This window comes from Bombina bombina, chromosome 4, assembly GCF_027579735.1.
Source record: "Bombina bombina isolate aBomBom1 chromosome 4, aBomBom1.pri, whole genome shotgun sequence".
NCBI lineage: Eukaryota > Metazoa > Chordata > Amphibia > Anura > Bombinatoridae > Bombina > Bombina bombina.
In genome coordinates, this window is record NC_069502.1 from 848,511,074 (window position 1) to 848,530,660 (window position 19,587).

Genomic DNA, 19,587 nt, shown 5'->3' on the forward strand with positions numbered 1-19,587 from the left:
ACTGCGGTCCAGTGGAGAAGGATCAGAGGTCCAGAGAGGAGGAGGGGTGAGTGTGTTTTAAAGGGACACTCAATCAAATTTAAATTTTAATTATTCAGATAGAGCATGGCATTTTAAACAGTTTTCCAATTTACTTCCATTAACTAAATGTGCACAGTCTTTTTATATTTAAACTTTTTGAGTCACCAGCTCCTACTGAGCATGTGCAAGACTAACGGCTAGATTTAGAGTTTGGCGGTAGCCGTCAAAACCAGCGTTAGAGGCTCCTAACGCTGGTTTTGGGCTACCGCTGGTATTTGGAGTCAGTCAGGAAAGGGTCTAACGCTCACTTTGCAGCCGCGACTTTTCCATACCGCAGATCCCCCTACGCCAATTGCGTATCCTATCTTTTCAATGGGATCTTTCTAACGCCGGTATTTAGAGTCTTGGCTGAAGTGAGCGTTAGAAATCTAATGACAAAACTCCAGCCGCAGAAAAAAAACAGGAGTTAAGAGCTTTTTGGGCTAACGCCGGTTCATAGAGCTCTTAACTACTGTGCTCTAAAGTACACTAACACCCATAAACTACCTATATACCCCTAAACCGAGGACCCCCCACATCGCCGACACTCGATTAAAATTTTTTAACCCCTAATCTGCCGACCGCACACCGCCGCCACCTACGTTATACTTATGTACCCCTAATCTGCTGCCCCTAACACCGCCGACCCCTATATTATATTTATTAACCCCTAATCTGCCCCCATCAACGTCGCCGCTACCTACCTACATTTATTAACCCCTAATCTGCCGACCGGACCTTGCCGCTACTATAATAAAGTTATTAACCCCTAATCCGCCTCACTCCCGCATCAATAACCCTATAATAAATAGTATTAACCCCTAATCTGCCCTCCCTAACATCTGCGAAACCTAACTTCAAGTATTAACCCCTAATCTGCCGACCGGACCTCACCGCTACTATAATAAATGTATTAACCCCTAAAGCTAAGTCTAACCCTAACACTAACACCCCCCTAAGTTAAATATAATTTAAATCTAACGAAAAAAAATTAACTCTTATTAAATAAATTATTCCTATTTAAAGCTAAATACTTACCTGTAAAATAAACCCTAATATAGCTACAATATAAATTATAATTATATTGTAGCTATTTTAGGATTAATATTTATTTTACAGGCAACTTTGTAATTATTTTAACCAGGTACAATAGCTATTAAATAGTTAATAACTATTTAATAGCTACCTAGTTAAAATAATTACAAAATTTCCTGTAAAATAAATCCTAACCTAAGTTACAATTAAACCTAACACTACACTATCAATAACTTAATTAAATAAAATACCTACAAATAAATACAATTAAATAAACTAACTAAAGTACAAAAAATAAAAAAGAACTAAGTTACAAAAAATAAAAAAATATTTACAAACATTAGAAAAATATTACAACAATTTTAAACTAATTACACCTACTCTAAGCCCCCTAAAAAAATAACAAAGCCCCGCCAAAATAAAAAAAAAGCCCTACTCTATTCTAAAATTAAAATAGAAAAGCTCTTTTACCTTACCAGCCCTTAAAAGGGCCCTTTGCGGGGCATGCCCCAAAGAATTCAGTTATTTTGCCTGTAAAAAAAACCCATACAATACCCCCCCCCAACATTACAACCCACCACCCGCATACCCCTAATCTAACCCAAACCCCCCTTAAATAAACCTAACACTAAGCCCCTGAAGATCTCCCTACCTTGTCTTCACCACACCAGGTCCCGATCGGTCCAGAGGAGCCTCCGAAGTCTTCATCCAAGCTCAAGCTGGGGCTGAAGAGTGACGTCCATCATCCGGCTGAAGTCTGGATCCAAGCTAAAGAATTCCATCTTCGGGCAGAATTCTTCATCCTATCCGGGCAGAAGAGTCGATCCGGACCGGCAAACATCTTCATCCAAGCCGCATCTTCTATGTTCTTCCATCCGATGACGACCGGCTCCATCTTGAAGACCTCCAGCGCGGATCCATCCTCTTCTTCCGACGACTAGACGACGAATGAAGGTTCCTTTAAGGGACGTCATCCAAGATGGCGTCCCTCGAATTCCGATTGGCTGATAGGATTCTATCAGCCAATCGGAATTAAGGTAGGAAAATTCTGATTGGCTGATGGAATCAGCCACTCAGAATCAAGTTCAATCCGATTGGCTGATCCGATCAGCCAATCGGATTGAACTTGAATCTGATTGGCTGATTCCATCAGCCAATCAGAATTTTCCTACCTTAATTCCGATTGGCTGATAGATTCCTATCAGCCAATCAGAATTCGAGGGACGCCATCTTGGATGACGTCCCTTAAAGGAACCGTCATTCGTCGGGAAGTCGTTGGTGAAGATGGATGACCATGGATCCGGAAGAAAGAAGATTGAAGATGCCGCTTGATAGAAGACTTCAGCCCGATCATGGACATCTTCAGCCCCCCGCTTGGGCTTGGATCAAGACATCGGAGGCTCTTCTGGATCGATCGGTGAACCCGGCGTGGTGAAGACAAGGTAGGGAGATCTTCAGGGGCTTAGTGTTAGGTTTATTTAAGGGGGGTTTGGGTTAGATTAGGGGTATGTGGGTGGTGGGTTGTAATGCTGGGGGGGGGTATTGTATGTTTTTTTTTTACAGGCAAAAGAGCTGAATTCTTTGGGGCATGCCCCGCAAAGGGCCCTTTTCAGGGCTGGTAAGGTAAAAGAGCTTTTCTATTTCAATTTTAGAATAGGGTAGGGCATTTTTTTATTTTGGGGGTCTTTGTTATTTTATTAGGGGGCTTAGAGTAGGTGTAATTAGTTTAAAATTGTTGTAATATTTTTCTAATGTTTGTAAATATTTTTTTATTTTTTGTAACTTAGTTCTTTTTTATTTTTTGTACTTTAGTTAGTTTATTTCATTGTATTTATTTGTAGGTATTGTATTTAATTAATTTATTGATAGTGTAGTGTTAGGTTTAATTGTAACTTAGGTTAGGATTTATTTTACAGGTAATTTTGTAATTATTTTAACTAGGTAACTATTAAATAGTTATTAACTATTTAATAGCTATTGTACCTGGTTAAAATAATTACAAAGTTGCCTGTAAAATAAATATTAATCCTAAAATAGCTACAATATAATAATTTATATTGTAGCTATATTTGGGTTTATTTTACAGGTAAGTATTTAGCTTTAAATACTTAAATATAAAGGAATAATTTATTTAATAAGAGTTAATTTATTTTGTTAGATTTAAATTATATTTAACTTAGGGGGGTGTTAGGGTTCGGGTTAGAGTTAGCTTTAGGGGTTAATACATGCATAGGTATAATGTAGGTTGCGGCGGTGTACGGAGCGGCAGATTAGGGGTTAAAAAAAAATATGCAGGTGTCAGCGATAGCGGGGGCGGCAGATTAGGGGTTAATAAGTGTAAGGTTAGGGGTGTTTAAACTCGGGGTACATGTTAAGAGTGTTAGGTGCAGACTTAGGAAGTGTTTCCCCATAGGAAACAATGGGGCTGCGTTAGGAGCTTAACGCTGCTTTTTTGCAGGTTTTTTTTCAGCTCAAACTGCCCCATTGTTTCCTATGGGGATATTGTGCACGAGCACGTTTTTGAAGCTGGCCGCGTCCGTAAGCACCGCTGGTATCGAGAGTTGCAGTGGCGGTTAATATGCTATACGCTCCCTTTTTGGAGCCCAACGCAACCATTCTGTGAACTCTAAATACCAGCGGTATTTAAAAGGTGCGGGGAAAAAAAAAGCATGCGTTAGCTACGCGGGTCGTTACCGACAAAACTCTAAATCTAGCCGTAAGTGTGTATGCATTTGTGAATGGCTGATACATGGTACGTGTATGCATTTGTGATTGTCTTGTTATCTTCAATTTGTTGATTATGCAAATCTACTGTGTTGGCTGGTCCTTTGAGTCCTGCGTTTCTGCACTGAAGTATGCCGACACATTTGAAAGCTTACCTGTGCTAGGGTTGTTTACTTTTTAGTGAAGGGACCCTTGGGTTGTGGTGGAGGTTGTGCAGGAGGGACCCTGAGTGTTTGAGAACCGGGGTTATGCTTGCTTATTGGTGGCTAAATGTCAGTCACCAATAAGCAAGTGCTATCCATGGTGCTGAACCTAAAATGGTCCGGTTTCTAAGCTTTACATTCCTGCTTTTAAATAAAGATAGCAAGAGAACGAAGAAAAATTGATAATAGGAGTAAATTAGATAGTTGCTTAAAATTGCATGCTTTATCTTAAGCATTAAAGAAATAATGTGGGTTTATTATCCCTTTAAAGTGAACAGTTGTGTAGAAGACACTGGGTGCTGAGGAGGTAGTTTGATGGAGGGTTATGCAGGGGATTATTGGTGCTGGGGTAGGTTTAGTAGTGGAAGGTTTTCCAGGTAACCCTGGGTGCCAGGTTGATTTTACAGTGGATAGTTGTGCAGGGGATGCTGGGAAGGATTTATAGTGCAGGGGAGTACAAGGGATCCTGGGTGCTGGGGAAAGTTTTGTGGATGTAGGTTGTACCGGTGGGTGAGCTGAAGTCGGGGTTAGTGTGATGGCCTGGAAGAGCTGAAGTCTGGGTTAGTGAGATTGTTTGGGTGAGCTGATGTTTGGGTTAGTGAGAATCTGGGTGATTTAAAGTGATGGTTAGTGAGATGGGTCTGGGTGAGTTGAAGTTAGTGTTAGTGAGATGATCTGGATGAGATGAAGTTAGGGTTAGTGGGATGATCTGGGTAAGCTGAGGTTAGGGTTAGTGAGATGGTCTGGGTAAGCTAAAGTTAGCGTTAGTGAGATGATCTGGGTGAGATGAAGTTAGCGTTAGTGAGATGAAGTTAGGGTTAGTGGGATGGTCTGGGTAAGCTGAGGTTAGGGTTAGTGAGATGATCTGGATGAGATGAAGTTAGGGTTAGTGAGATGGTCTGGGTAAGCTAAAGTTAGGGTTAGTGAGATGATCTGGCTAAAATTAAGTTAGGGTTAGTGAAATATGTCTGGTGTATCAAAAGCAGTACAGTAAATAGGAGGACCAGTGTCACATGACATTACCCAGTAGCTGATTAAGGGATTATAGTCCCGAAACGTCACATATCCACACTGTCTATGTTTTTATATGCTGTAAAACAATAAAAGAAGATTTATAAAATTACTTGGTGCTGTGGAATATTGGAATTGGAATCATATTTTTTGGGCTGGAGGTCGCCAGCTTGTCCACTCTGCACCGGGACCCAGAAAGGGGATTGCCCATTGCCGGTCTCCATGTGTTTTGCATTACCCAGTAGCTCTCACCTCTCCGGTTAGCAGGCAGATGATGCCCAGGGCCTGACTCAGGAACTGCTCTGCCATCTGCTTCCTGTATTCGTTCATCTTGTTAATAATCAGTGACGGAGTCAGATGCTATCAATTTGACACCTGCAAGAAGAATGGAAAACGGCAACGTGAGAGATGGGAAATAATCAGAGCTCTTCCTGTATTTATATTATGGTAAAGAGCAGATTTTTTGGTGATATTAAACAAGTTTATTTTATTTATGCATATTCTAATACTACACATGTGACCAGCTGCATGTAGAGTAATAAATATACACATTGAGAAAATGTGACAATATTTATACAAATTTAAATTATATTTATATGAGCATACACTGATAATTAGATAGAATTTATTAAAATACAGTATAATTCAAGAAACATCAGTATATAAGAAAATAAAGTGAGTAAGTCCAAAATTAAAAATAATTTAAATGTAGGGACGTCTCCCTGATAAAAGAACACAATCTTAAAAATTCAGGAGTATTCAAAACATAAGAGCTAAAAACGCTTCTAAAATAATATGAGCATATAGTGTTATACAAAGATGCAATAACAAACAGGAAATATATTTCAAAGATGTATACGATAGCATTAGCTAGTCAGGCTAAAACAGACAGTTGGCGATGTCTTAGATCAAATGATGGTGGCAGGGGATCTCCACAATACCGTCTTGTGTCAGTTAAAAGTTTGTAAGTTCGTAATGAATAGCAAAGCAATTCTGTTACAAAGTAGGTAAAGTATCACTCTGGAGCAAACATGTGGCTAATGAGACAGTTCTGTGATACAGTTTCTTATGATCCTGAATAGGATAATGCAGAGTGTAAGAAAAAAATAATCGTTACCTTTGACTTTGGAGCCCTGACAGAGTTGTTGCTGTATGTTGGGTCTGGGTTTGTGAATTAGCCGCAAGTTCACCCCACGTGACTTGGGCGTCTGACGTCACGAGTGACACTCAGCGGGCTCGTCTCGCCCACAACAAACCAATATTTTTACGATGAAAGAAAACAGAATTTATGCTTACCTGATAAATTACTTTCTCCAACGGTGTGTCCGGTCCATGGCGTCATCCTTACTTGTGGGAATATCTCTTCCCCAACAGGAAATGGCAAAGAGTCCCAGCAAAGCTGGCCATATAGTCCCTCCTAGGCTCCGCCCACCCCAGTCATTCGACCGACGGACAGGAGGAAAAAATAGGAGAAACCATAGGGTGCCGTGGTAACTGTAGTTAGAGAAAATAATTTATCAAACCTGATTAAAAAACCAGGGCGGGCCGTGGACCGGACACACCGTTGGAGAAAGTAATTTATCAGGTAAGCATAAATTCTGTTTTCTCCAACATTGGTGTGTCCGGTCCACGGCGTCATCCTTACTTGTGGGAACCAATACCAAAGCTTTAGGACACGGATGAAGGGAGGGAGCAAATCAGGTTACCTAAACGGAAGGCACCACAGCTTGCAAAACCTTTCTCCCAAAAATAGCCTCCGAAGAAGCAAAAGTATCAAATTTGTAAAATTTGGCAAAAGTGTGCAGTGAAGACCAAGTCGCTGCCTTACATATCTGATCAACAGAAGCCTCGTTCTTGAAGGCCCATGTGGAAGCCACAGCCCTAGTGGAGTGAGCTGTGATTCTTTCAGGAGGCTGCCGTCCGGCAGTCTCATAAGCCAATCGGATGATGCTTTTAAGCCAAAAGGAAAGAGAGGTAGAAGTTGCTTTTTTACCTCTCCTTTTACCAGAATGGACGACAAACAGAGAAGAAGTTTGTCTGAACTCTTTTGTAGCTTCTAAGTAGAATTTTAGAGCACGGACTACATCTAAAAAAATAAAACTTACCAAGATAGGCTCAATGACCTAAATATGTATAGCTTAGAGGAGGAGGAGAGAAGGGAAAGAGGTGATATGATAGCAACTTTCAAGTACATTAAAGGGTTTAGTAAAACTGAGGCTGTGGGTATTTTACATAAAATGGAAAATTCAAGAACAAGGGGTCATGAGCTCAAGCTAAAGGGTAGTAGATTCAGGAGTAATTTGAGGAAGCACTTCTTTACAGAAAGAGTGATTGATTTATGGAATAAACTTCCTCAAGAGGTAGTAGCAACAAACACTGTGGGGGACTTTAAAAATGCATGGGACAAGCATAAAGCTATCCTACTAACTAGATAAGTTTATACTGTTAGGTAAGGTCGGGCAGACTTGCTGGGCCTATGGCTCTTATCTGCCGTCAATATCTATGTTTCTATGTTTCTATGTAGCAAACGTTCCTTCTTTGAAACTGGATTCGGACACAAAGAAGGTACAACTATCTCCTGGTTAATATTTTTGTTGGAAACAACCTTTGGAAGAAAACCAGGCTTAGTACGCAAAACAACCTTATCTGAATGGAACACCAGATAGGGCGGAGTACACTGCAGAGCAGATAACTCAGAAACTCTTCTAGCAGAAGAAATAGCAACCAAAAACAAAACTTTCCAAGATAACAACTTAATATCTATAGAATGTAAAGGTTCAAACGGAACCCCTTGAAGAACTGAAAGAACTAGATTTAAACTCCAGGGAGGAGTCAAAGGTCTGTAAACAGGCTTGATCCTAACCAGAGAATGAACAAATGCTTGAACATCTGGCACAGCTGCCAGTCGTTTGTGTAGTAAGACAGATAAAGCAGAAATCTGTCCCTTTAGAGAACTCGCAGATAATCCTTTATCCAAACCTTCTTGTAGAAAGGAAAGGATCTTAGGAATTTTTATCTTATTCCATGGGAATCCCTTGGATTCACACCAGCAGATATATCTTTTCCATATTTTATGGTAAATTTTTCTAGTTACCGGTTTTCTGGCTTGAACCAGAGTATCTATCACAGAATCTGAAAACCCACGCTTTGATAGAATCAAGCGTTCAATCTCCAAGCCGTCAGCTGGAGGGAGACCAGATTTGGATGTTCGAATGGACCCTGTACAAGAAGGTCCTGTCTCAAAGGTAGCTTCCATGGTGGAGCCGATGACATATTCACCAGGTCTGCATACCAAGTCCTGCGTGGCCACGCAGGAGCTATCAAGATCACCGAGGCCCTCTCCTGCTTGATCCTGGCTACCAGCCTGGGAATGAGAGGAAACGGTGGAAACACATAAGCTAGGTTGAAAGTCCAAGGCGCTACTAGTGCATCCACTAGTCGCCTTGGGATCCCTGGATCTGGACCCGTAGCAAGGAACCTTGAAGTTCTGACAAGACGCCATCAGATCCATATCTGGAATGCCCCATAATTGCGTCAACTGGGCAAAGATCTCCGGGTGGAGTTCCCACTCCCCCGGATGGAATGTCTGACGACTCAAGTAATCCGCTTCCCAGTTTTCCACACCTGGGATGTGGATCGCAGATAGGTGGCAGGAGTGATCCTCCGCCCATTGTATTATTTTGGTCACTTCTTTCATCGCCAGGGAACTCCTTGTTCCCCCCTGATGATTGATATAAGCAACAGTCGTCATGTTGTCTGATTGGAATCTTATGAATCTGGCCTTTGCTAGCTGAGGCCAAGCCCTGAGAGCATTGAATATCGCTCTTAGTTCCAGAATGTTTATCGGGAGAAGAGACTCTTCCCGAGACCATAGTCCCTAAGCTTTCAGGGATTCCCAGACCGCGCCCCAGCCCACTAGACTGGCGTCGGTCGTGACTATGACCCACTCTGGTCTGCGGAAGCTCATTCCCTGGGATAGGTGGTCCAGGGTTAGCCACCAACGGAGTCAATCTCTGGTCTTCTGATCTACTTGAATCACTGGAGACAAGTCTGTATAGTCCCCATTCCACTGTTTCAGCATGCACAGTTGTAATGGTCTTAGATGAATTCGCGCAAAAGGAACTATGTCCATTGCTGCAACCATCAACCCTACTACTTCCATGCACTGAGCTATGGAAGGACGTGGAACTGAATGAAGAACTTGACAAGCGCTTTGAAGTTTTGACTTTCTGACATCTGTCAGAAAAATCCTCATTTCTAAAGAATCTATTATTGTTCCCAAGAAGGGAACTCTTGTCGACGGAGACAGAGAACTTTTTTCTATGTTCACCTTCCATCCGTGAGATCTGAGAAAGGCCAGAACGATGTCTGTATGAGCCTTTGACGCTTGTATTAGAATGTCGTCCAAGTATGGTACTACTGCAACGCCCCTCGGTCTTAGAACCGCTAGAAGGGACCCGAGTACCTTTGTGAAAATCCTTGGAGCAGTGGCTAACCCGAATGGGAGGGCCACAAACTGGTAATGTTTGTCCAGAAAGGCGAACCTTAGGAACTGATGATGTTCTTTGTGGATAGGAATATGTAGGTACGCATCCTTTAGATCCACGGTAGTCATAAATTGACCTTCCTGGATTGTAGGTAGAATCGTTCGAATGGTTTTCATTTTGAACGATGGTACTCTGAGAAATTTGTTTAGGATTTTTAAATCCAGAATTGGTCTGAAGGTTCCCTCTTTTTTGGGAACTACGAACAGATTTGAGTAAAATCCCATTCCTTGTTCCGCCATTGGAACTGGGTGTATCACTCCCATCTTTAACAGGTCTTCTACACAATGTAAGAATGCCTGTCTCTTTATTTGGTTTGAGGATAAGTGAGACATGTGAAACCTTCCCCTTGGGGGTAGTTCCTTGAATTCCAGAAGATAACCCTGAGAAACTATTTCTAGCGTCCAGGGATCCTGAACATCTCTTGCCCAAGCCTGAGCAAAGAGAGAGAGTCTGCCCCCCACTAGATCCGGTCCCGGATCGGGGGCTACTCCTTCATGCTGTTTTGTTAGCAGCAGCAGGCTTCTTGGCCTGCTTACCCTTGTTCCAGCCTTGCATCGGTTTCCAGGCTGGTTTGGTCTGTGAAGCATTACCCTCTTGCTTAGAGGATGCAGAATTAGAGGCCGGTCCGTTCCTGAAATTACGAAAGGAACGAAAATTAGACTTATTCTTGGCTTTGAAAGGCCTATCTTGTGGGAGGGCGTGGCCCTTTCCCCCAGTGATGTCTGAGATAATCTCTTTCAATTCTGGCCCAAAGAGAGTTTTACCCTTGAAGGGGATATTAAGCAATTTTGTCTTGGATGATACATCCGCTGACCAAGACTTTAGCCAAAGCGCTCTGCGCGCCACAATTGCAAACCCTGAATTTTTCGCCGCTAATCTAGCTAATTGCAAAGCGGCATCTAAAATAAAAGAATTAGCCAACTTAAGTGCGTGAACTCTGTCCATAACCTCCTCATATTGAGTCTCTCTACTGAGCGACTTTTCTAGTTCCTCGAACCAGAACCACGCTGCTGTAGTGACAGGAACAATGCACGAAATGGGTTGCAGAAGGTAACCTTGCTGTACAAAAATCTTTTTAAGCAAACCCTCCAATTTTTTATCCATAGGATCTTTAAACAAGCGCACTACTATTCCTATCGAGGATAATTGTGCTTTCAGAGTAGAAACTGCCCCCTCGACCTTAGGGACTGTCTGCCATAAGTCCTTTCTGGGGTCGACCATAGGAAATAATTTCTTAAATATAGGAGGGGGGACAAAAGGTATGCCGGGCTTCTCCCACTCCTTATTCACTATGTCCGCCACCCGCTTGGGTATAGGAAAAGCGTCGGGGTGCACCGGAACCTCTAGGAACTTGTCCATCTTGCATAATTTTTCTGGAATGACCAGGTTGTCACAATCATCCAGAGTAGATAACACCTCCTTAAGCAGTGCGCGGAGATGCTCTAATTTAAATTTAAATGTAACAACATCAGGTTCAGCCTGTTGAGAAATTTTTCCTGAATCTGAAATTTCCCCATCTGACAAAACCTCCCTTATGGCCCCTTCAGATTGGTGTGAGGGTATGACAGAGCAATTATCATCAGCGCCCTCCTGCTCTTCAGTGTTTAAAACAGAGCAATCGCGCTTTCTCTGATATGCAGGCATTTTGGATAAAATATTTGCTATGGAGTTATCCATTACTGCCGTCAATTGTTGCATAGAAATAAGCATTGGCGCGCTAGAAGTACAAGGGGCCTCCTGCGTGGGCAAAACTGGTATAGACACAGAAGGAGATGATGTAGAACCATGTCTACTCCCTTCATCTGATGAATCATCTTGGGCAACTTCATTATCTGTGGCAGTACTGTCCTTACTTTGTTTGGACGCTATGGCACAATTATCACACAATTTTGAAGGGGGAGACACATTGACTTTCATACATATAGAACATAGCTTATCTGAAGGTACAGACATGTTAAACAGGCTTAAACTTGTCAATAAAGCACAAAAAACGTTTTAAAACAAAACCGTTACTGTCTCTTTAAATTTTAAACAGAGCACACTTTATTACTGAATATGTGAAAAAGTATGAAGGAATTGTTCAAAATTTACCAAGTGTCTTAAAGCATTCAAAGTATTGCACACCAATTTTCAGAGCTTTAACCCTTAAAATAACGAAACCGGAGCCGGTTACAGTTTTAATCCCTCTACAGTCCCCGCTACAGCCTTTGCTGCGACTTTACCAAACCCAGAGGGGAATACAATACCAAATGAAGCCTTCTAGGAACTTTTCCAACTACTTTCAGATCCTCACACATGCATCTGCATGTCTTGCTCTCAAAAGTAACTGCGCAGTAATGGCGCGAAAATGAGGCTCAGCCTACAACTGGGAAGGCCCTTCCTGACTGGAAAAGGTGTCTAACACAGTGCCTGACGTTAAAAAACGTTCCCCAAGTTTATAAGTGTGAATTACCAGCATAAACATGTATAAAATGCCTAAATAAATCAATCGATTTTGCCCATAAAAGTGTCTACCAGTTTTATAGCCCATATTAAGCCCTTTATTCTGTTTGAGACTAAGAAAATGGCTTACCGGTCCCCATGAGGGGAAATTACAGCCTTCCAGCATTACACAGTCTTGTTAGAAATATGGCTAGTCATACCTTAAGCAGAAAAGTCTGCTAACTGTTTCCCCCAACTGAAGTTACTTCATCTCAACAGTCCTATGTGGAAACAGCAAACGATTTTAGTTACTGTCTGCTAAAATCATCTTCCTCTCACAAACAGAATTCTTCATCTTTTTCTGTTTCAGAGTAAATAGTACATACCAGCACTATTTTAAAATAACAAACTCTTGATAGTAGAATAAAAAACTACAACTAAACACCACATACTCTTAACCATCTCTGTGGAGATGTTGCCTGTGCAACGGCAAAGAGAATGACTGGGGTGGGCGGAGCCTAGGAGGGACTATATGGCCAGCTTTGCTGGGACTCTTTGCCATTTCCTGTTGGGGAAGAGATATTCCCACAAGTAAGGATGACGCCGTGGACCGGACACACCAATGTGGGAGAAATCCTTACGTCCACTCGAGGAAGAGGTTAACCTCTTAGTGCGTGTAGATCTGTGTTAGCACCTGCACTTAGTGCTATGCACGCAGGCAGTGGATAATAGGCAGAATCAAAGGGGAAAAAAATTCTGGATAACCCAGGTTATAGAATTCCTGTAGAGTTTAGCCAAAGTGTTAGGGGTGATAGTCACAACATTCAACGCATTTTGCTCTATCAGAGAGCTTTATCAAGATCTTGATAAAGCTCTCTGATAGAGCGAAACGCGTTGAATGTTGTGACTATCTATCATCCCTAACACTTTAGCTACACTCTACAGGAATTCTATAACCCGGGTTATCCAGAATATTTTTTTCCTTTTTTTTCCTTTGATTCTGCCTATTATCCACTGCCTGCGTGCATAGCACTAAGTGCAGGCGCTAACACTGATCTACACGCACTAAGAGGTTAACATCTTCCTCAAATGGATGTAAGGATTTCTTTCATCGTAAAAATATTGGTTTGTTGTGGGCGAGAAGAGCCCCCCCGAGTGTCACCCGTGACGTCAGACACCCAAGTTCACAACCAAGTTGTGAACTCGCGGCTAATTCACAAACCCAGAGACGACATACAGCAACAACTCTGTCAGGGCTCCAAAGTCAACGATTACTTTTTTCTTACACTCTGCATTATCCTATTCAGGATCATAAGTAACTGTATCACAGAACTGTCTCATTAGCCACATGTTTGCTCCAGAGTGATACTTTACCTACTTTGTAACAAAATTGCTTTGCTATTCATTACGAACTTACGAACTTTTAACTGACACAAGACGGTATTGGGGAGATCCCCTGCCGCCATCATTTGATCTACGACATCGCCAACTGTCTGTTTTAGCCTGACTAGCTAATGCTTTTGTATACATATTTGAAATATATTTCCTGTTTGTTATTGCCTCTTAGTATAACACTATATGCTCATATTATTTTAGAAGCGTTTTTAGTTCTTATGTTTTGAATACTCCTGAATTTTTAAGATTGTGTTCTTTTATCAGGGAGACGTCCCTACGTTTAAATTATTTTTAATTTTGGACTTACTCACTTTATTTTCTTATACACTGATGTTTCTTGAATTATACTGTATTTTAATAAATTCTAATTATCAGTGTATGCTTATATAAATATCATTTTTTACACATCATTATATACAAACACTACCACATCACTTTACTATACCTTTAGCTTTCTTAGCGCCCTAACCCTCTCCCTTTTGCTCATCCTTTTCTGAATAGAACGAAGGATCTATTCTTCTGTTAGGAGTTTGGTATCCCTGACTTTTTGCGCTCTACTTTCCCCCCATTTTCTCAGAAGTCATGAAAAGCAAAAGGTTGACTGTATACAGGAATATGCAGCAGAAGCCGACACGTCATAAAGCAGATGAAAAATAATTAGCAGCTGCCTGGATCACAGGATTTGTTAAAGGGCCAGTCTACGCCAATTATTTTATTTTTTTAAAAAGATAGATAACCCCTTTACTACCCATTCCCCAGCTTTGCACAATCAGCATTGTTATATTAATATACTATAAAACCTTTAAAAATATAAATGTATGCTTGTTTCTAAGCCACTACAGACTGCCTCTTATCTCAGTGCATTTTTTTTATAGTTTTTCACACCAGACAGGGTAAGTTCATGAGTACCATATAGATAACATTGTGCTCACTCCCGTGGAGTTATTCATGACCCAGTACTAATTGTCTAAAATACAAGTCTGTAAATAACCCTGAGATAAAGGAACAGTCTGCAAAGACTTAGATACAAGGTAATGACAGAGGTATATTAATATAACAGTGTTGGTTATGCAAAACTAGGGAATTGGTAATAAAGTGATTAACTATCTTTTTAAATATTTTGGAACAATTATCCTGTAATTTATAGGATTATCCCAAACTGGTAGCTCTGACCTGGTGTTTCTCAGTTCCTTATCTATTTCTGGCCCACCAGACTGTGCCCCCGAATCAGTCTGTCCTGCCCATGCACCACCCAGACTGTATCATATAAAAAAAAGAAAAAAAAAAAAAAAAGGAAGGCGCCACCATAGTGCACAATCAATATGATAAATCAAGACCAGCGCACAAATAAATGTATTTACAGGATTCAAGGCACTTGAGAAGTGCAACAAAGGCTTCCTGGGCTCTTAAAGTCGCCCAGACAACTTCTCCCGTGTTCTCTAAGACTCTCGATGTTCAAATCGGCCTCCACCATACAGTGTTCACAGAAGTTGTGTGACACACCTCTATAACGCTCGAAACATACATAAATCAGCCAGTTTTACAAGCAAAGCGCAGTATCACACCCCCCCCTGCAATCTGGACTCTCCCAAAATACAACTATATACTGTACAAATAAACAGATATAGATACAAACACAAAATTAAAACTATAAAAAAGATAAAATCATATACACTTTAAATTTAAAAATAAAGATCACATCTCCAATGTACCCACATTATGATGTACTCCTAAAGCGGACATGTTCGATCCCTATAACTTATCTTGTTCAGATAGTCCCCTATAACTAATCTATTCAATCAATCGTATACAATCCATGATGTAATATTATAGCTTCCTCATCTTGATACATATCTGTATGTTAAAAGTATTGTTGATGAGATAAGCTTATATTAGTATACGTGTAGTATAGGACATAAATATCCTATACCTACATTTTCTCCATTTATCCTATCAGATACTCCTATACCTGTACTCTAAAATTACCCTAGTACACTATTGAATAGAAACACCATAGTTGTTATTATATGATCCTCACCTAGATCCAAAGTGTGAAATCTATACTAATGTCCTATAACCTTAAAGCCCATATGGTGTAGAATATATTTGACCATATGTGTAAAAGTATATATATATGTGTCCATCTTGTCTCTTAAGAAATGCACGTATATGCACCATCAGTATAAAAGTACATTCATGTTCCTATGTATACTTGTTCCCGTATGTATCTTTTAAATACAAAAATAGGCTTGATGTAGTGTGGGGCGTGGAAACTGCTATGATGTTTCTAAAAACACAAGTTTTGATGTCCTAGTTATTAAATGGTGCCATGTCTATATTATCGTTCAGCCCATACTTTAATGTATCTTTCAAATACTAGAATGTAACTTTCATGATGTAAGGGGCAAGGGAACTGTTTTAGTGCCCTAACTGTTAAATATGGCCATATCTATATTTTTCCATATTAGAATGAGTACATGGGGGCTGGTATGATCTTTCTATATACCGGAGTTCTACTGTCCTAGTTGTTAAATGCTGCCATGTCTATATTTTCGTTTAACCCATAGGGGTCTAGAGTCCTTATCTTCCAGATCCAAAATGTCTCCCTTTGTCTTCGATAGAGGAGTCTATTTCTACCCCATTTAGCATTGACTTGTTCTATTTTTAAATTTAAAATGTATATGATTTTATCTTTTTTTATAGTTTTTGTTTTTGTATCTATATCTGTTTATTTGTTGTACAGTATATAGTTGTATTTTGGGAGAGTCCAGATTGCAGGGGGCGTGTGATACTGCGCTTTGCTTGTAAAACCGGCTGATAGATTTATGTATGTATCGAGCGTTACAAGGATGACAGTTAATGGGTTAATGTTCTAACACTGTTGCGTATGGAGCCTAGAGGTGTGTCAGATGCTCATTGATTTTGAGCGGAACAACAGACCGGGAGGTTGGGCTGAACAGCTAACACTGATTGGATATTTTAGACCAATCCGATACTCTTGCAGGCTACAGCAACAAGGTTACTAACACGCAAGCGCAGTAAAACCCCAAGGACGCCCAAAAAAAAGTGTATTTAAGCCGTGGGTATTTTAATTTTATAATTACACCTGATGAAACGGTCAATATAGATTGTGAAACGTTGTGTTTTTATTAAAATAAAAGTTTTTTTTATTCAATTAGACTTATCCACAAGCTTTATTTGTATTTCTATATCAGTATAACCCTTTATTATTACACGCAAGTGTATAGAGGTATACTTGATCACTGCAGTCTTACACAACTTCTGTGAACACTGTATGGTGGAGGCCGATTTGAACATTGAGAAGCTTGGAGAACACGGGAGAAGTTGTCTGGCCGACTTTAAGAGCCTAGGAAGCCTTTGTTCCACTTCTCAAGTACCTTGAATCCTGTGAGTACATTTATTTGTGCGCTGGTCTTGATTTATCATATTGATTGTGCACTATGGTGGAGCCTTCTTTTTTTCTTCTTTTTTATATGATATAGTACTCTAATTTGTATACCAACAAATTTGGAAGAAGCAGCTTACCACGACCCTCTGGATTTGCTGAAGATTGATGCGATACCATTCAAGAGGTGTTGGGAGAAACCCTATGCAGACTTTGGACAAGTGATATCAAGTATCACAAAGCGTATGAACTTTTCACTGATGTTTATACATCACTTTATGTCACTATTTATTATTAACATCAGTATGTTTGATATTATCACTATTTGGTGCTAGGGAGTGCAGTGTATTTACACATAATATTACCCTGAGCAATCCAATATTTATATGGTTAGGAGTGTATTTTGAAATGTAATGTGTATAATATTTAAGATTATACATTGGCGCATCCAATACTCTAAACATATTTTTTTACCACCCAGACTGTGCCCCTAAATAAGTGAACCCTAGGATAAAATATATAGTGATGCTTAAATCTGGGCAATAAAGTGTCACATAGATTAGTAAATGACAAAATCCAAAAGATGTATTACTACATCTGCTGTAAGGCTGCTCCTTATACCTAGTACCCTCTGTACAGATGCGATTGTGCTTTTGTTTCCCAACTTCATATCATTATACAGACATTGCTCTGTGACAAAAGGTTTACTTGTAATATTTAGTTAAACTGATTCATATAACATTTTTCTGCTCTATTAATCTCAGTGTCTTTCATACACCTTAATAATAATTAAAAAAAATATTATCAGCATAATCATTACTATATTTGTTTTTAAAACATTTCACAATAATGTCACTCAGGGAATATGAATAGACCGGTCCGGTTGCCAATGGCGAGTAAAAATTCTTGCGGGCAAGTAAAATTTTTAAGTTACCAGCCCGAACGGCGACCTGACATTTTAAGTGAGATATAAGAAGCAATTAAAAAAAATGTCAAATTGCCTTCCACATATGCGCACACACGGGAATGGAGGGAAGAAAGGGGAGGTTCTTTCTGTTTAATGCATTCAAAGACCTCCCATTATCTCCATGGCTCTTGGTCTCTTCCTTGTCAGTTGCTACTTCCCACCCCTAAGGTTATCTGCGTGGGAAGACATCCTGCTAGAGCGGTGAGTGTTTCTTCTCTGTGTGTGTGTATGAATGAAGTATGGGTTTAAGTGACTATATAGTTATGGTAGGCAGCTTGCTCACGTGCATTATGCTGACGTACTCCAGGGTCCTCTGCAGTACTTCAGCACAATGTACACGATCAAGCTGCCTACCATAATATAGAGCAGTGCACAATTTTTCTGGATTCTATTAATGCTCCAAAAACTGACTTTACCAATTAGTAGAGAACATACCATCTCCATGCACCCAGTTAAATCTGCTAGCGTGGCACTGACAGTCGCGCTAGTAGTTGAAAGGCAGCCAGGCAGAAAGGGGGGGAAAAAAGTATTTTTAACATGCTCGTTATCTCACCTATTTATGCAGTACCACTCAAAGCGCTATAGGTTAAAGGGTGGCAGAATTAAATATACCTAGTCAATTGCTGAAGGAAAATTTAAAAAAAGCTCAATTATATCTTCTTTTTTTTTTTCCCCTTAGGAGAAAATAAGTTAAGACTGTACATACAGTTTTTCAAAGATAATATCCCTGTTTTTTTCTACCTGGTGATAGAAAAATATTTTCTAAAGTTAAAGCCTTTATATTAATGCTCAAGTTCCAAGTAGTAAGCAGCTTGCAAAGCATTCAAATTGGGACCTCTGTCTGCAATGCTTTGTGAGATTACAATAACACTATTTATATTGCATTTTTACATAAGATATATACACACTACATGCAGATATGCACGGGCGACTAAAGTTTCTTGTGGGCTGGTAAGTTTTGTGATTTACTCGCCCGATGGGCGAGGGGAGTTTTTGGGTATTCATAGGCCCTGGTCACTAAACTAACACACATGCAAATCATTAATTGTAACACACAGACTGTACCTCATCCTCTTACACTAGAACCCTTCACAAAGCCCCCTTTTCACCCTCTAATCCCCCTCTCCCTCACACAGCTACCTCCTCAACCTCTAACCTCGCACGCTCAGCCACCCTCTCCCTCACACACAGTCCCTCCTCATCTTCTAACCCTCCCACTTTTTTTACACACAACCCCTTCCTCACTCTCTAAACCACTCTCACGCATAGCTCCCTTCTCAGCATCTAATCCCCTCTCCCTCACACACAGATATCTTCTTAACTTCTAACACCCCCCTCTTCTTCACATGGCCCCTCTTTATCCATTAAACCCCATCCCTCACACACAGCTCCCCCTCACCATTTAACCCTCACACACAACTGTATCTTTACCCCCTCTACCACACACACAGCACCTTCCTAGTCCTCACCCTCTAACCCCCCTCTCCCTGACAGCCCCCTCATCACCTTCTTATGACCCTGTCCCTTACACACAGTACCAGACATCCCAACCTGCAAAAACTAATTTCAGAGAGGTAGCTTCTCCCGCTACTGCACCGCCACCCCCCCTCTCATTTATATATTGGGCACCTTGAAACCCTAAATAAGATAGAAACTTATCATTAAAGTAGCTTCCCACTAAAGTCACATTAAAAAAAGTAGCTTTATTGCAGAACCACATACAACAAACCTATTTTCCAGTGATCGTACACTTGTTGAATGCATAAATATTTTAGAATACAATGTTTAATTACGTGCAGTAAATAAGGTAGTATTTGT

At 40.4% G+C, this 19,587-nt stretch overlaps 1 protein-coding gene across 1 annotated transcript in view; it reads right to left on the minus strand.

Moving 5' to 3' along the window:
• Nucleotides 1-19,587, minus strand: part of LOC128657274 (gastrula zinc finger protein XlCGF26.1-like) — a 422,529-nt gene that overhangs the window by 401,753 nt on the left and 1,189 nt on the right. Inside the window, exon 2 of the mRNA XM_053711555.1 lies at nucleotides 5,286-5,408. Coding sequence (XP_053567530.1) covers nucleotides 5,286-5,363 — 78 coding nt within the window. The 5' untranslated portion in view covers nucleotides 5,364-5,408. The remainder of the gene's footprint in view (nucleotides 1-5,285; nucleotides 5,409-19,587) is intronic.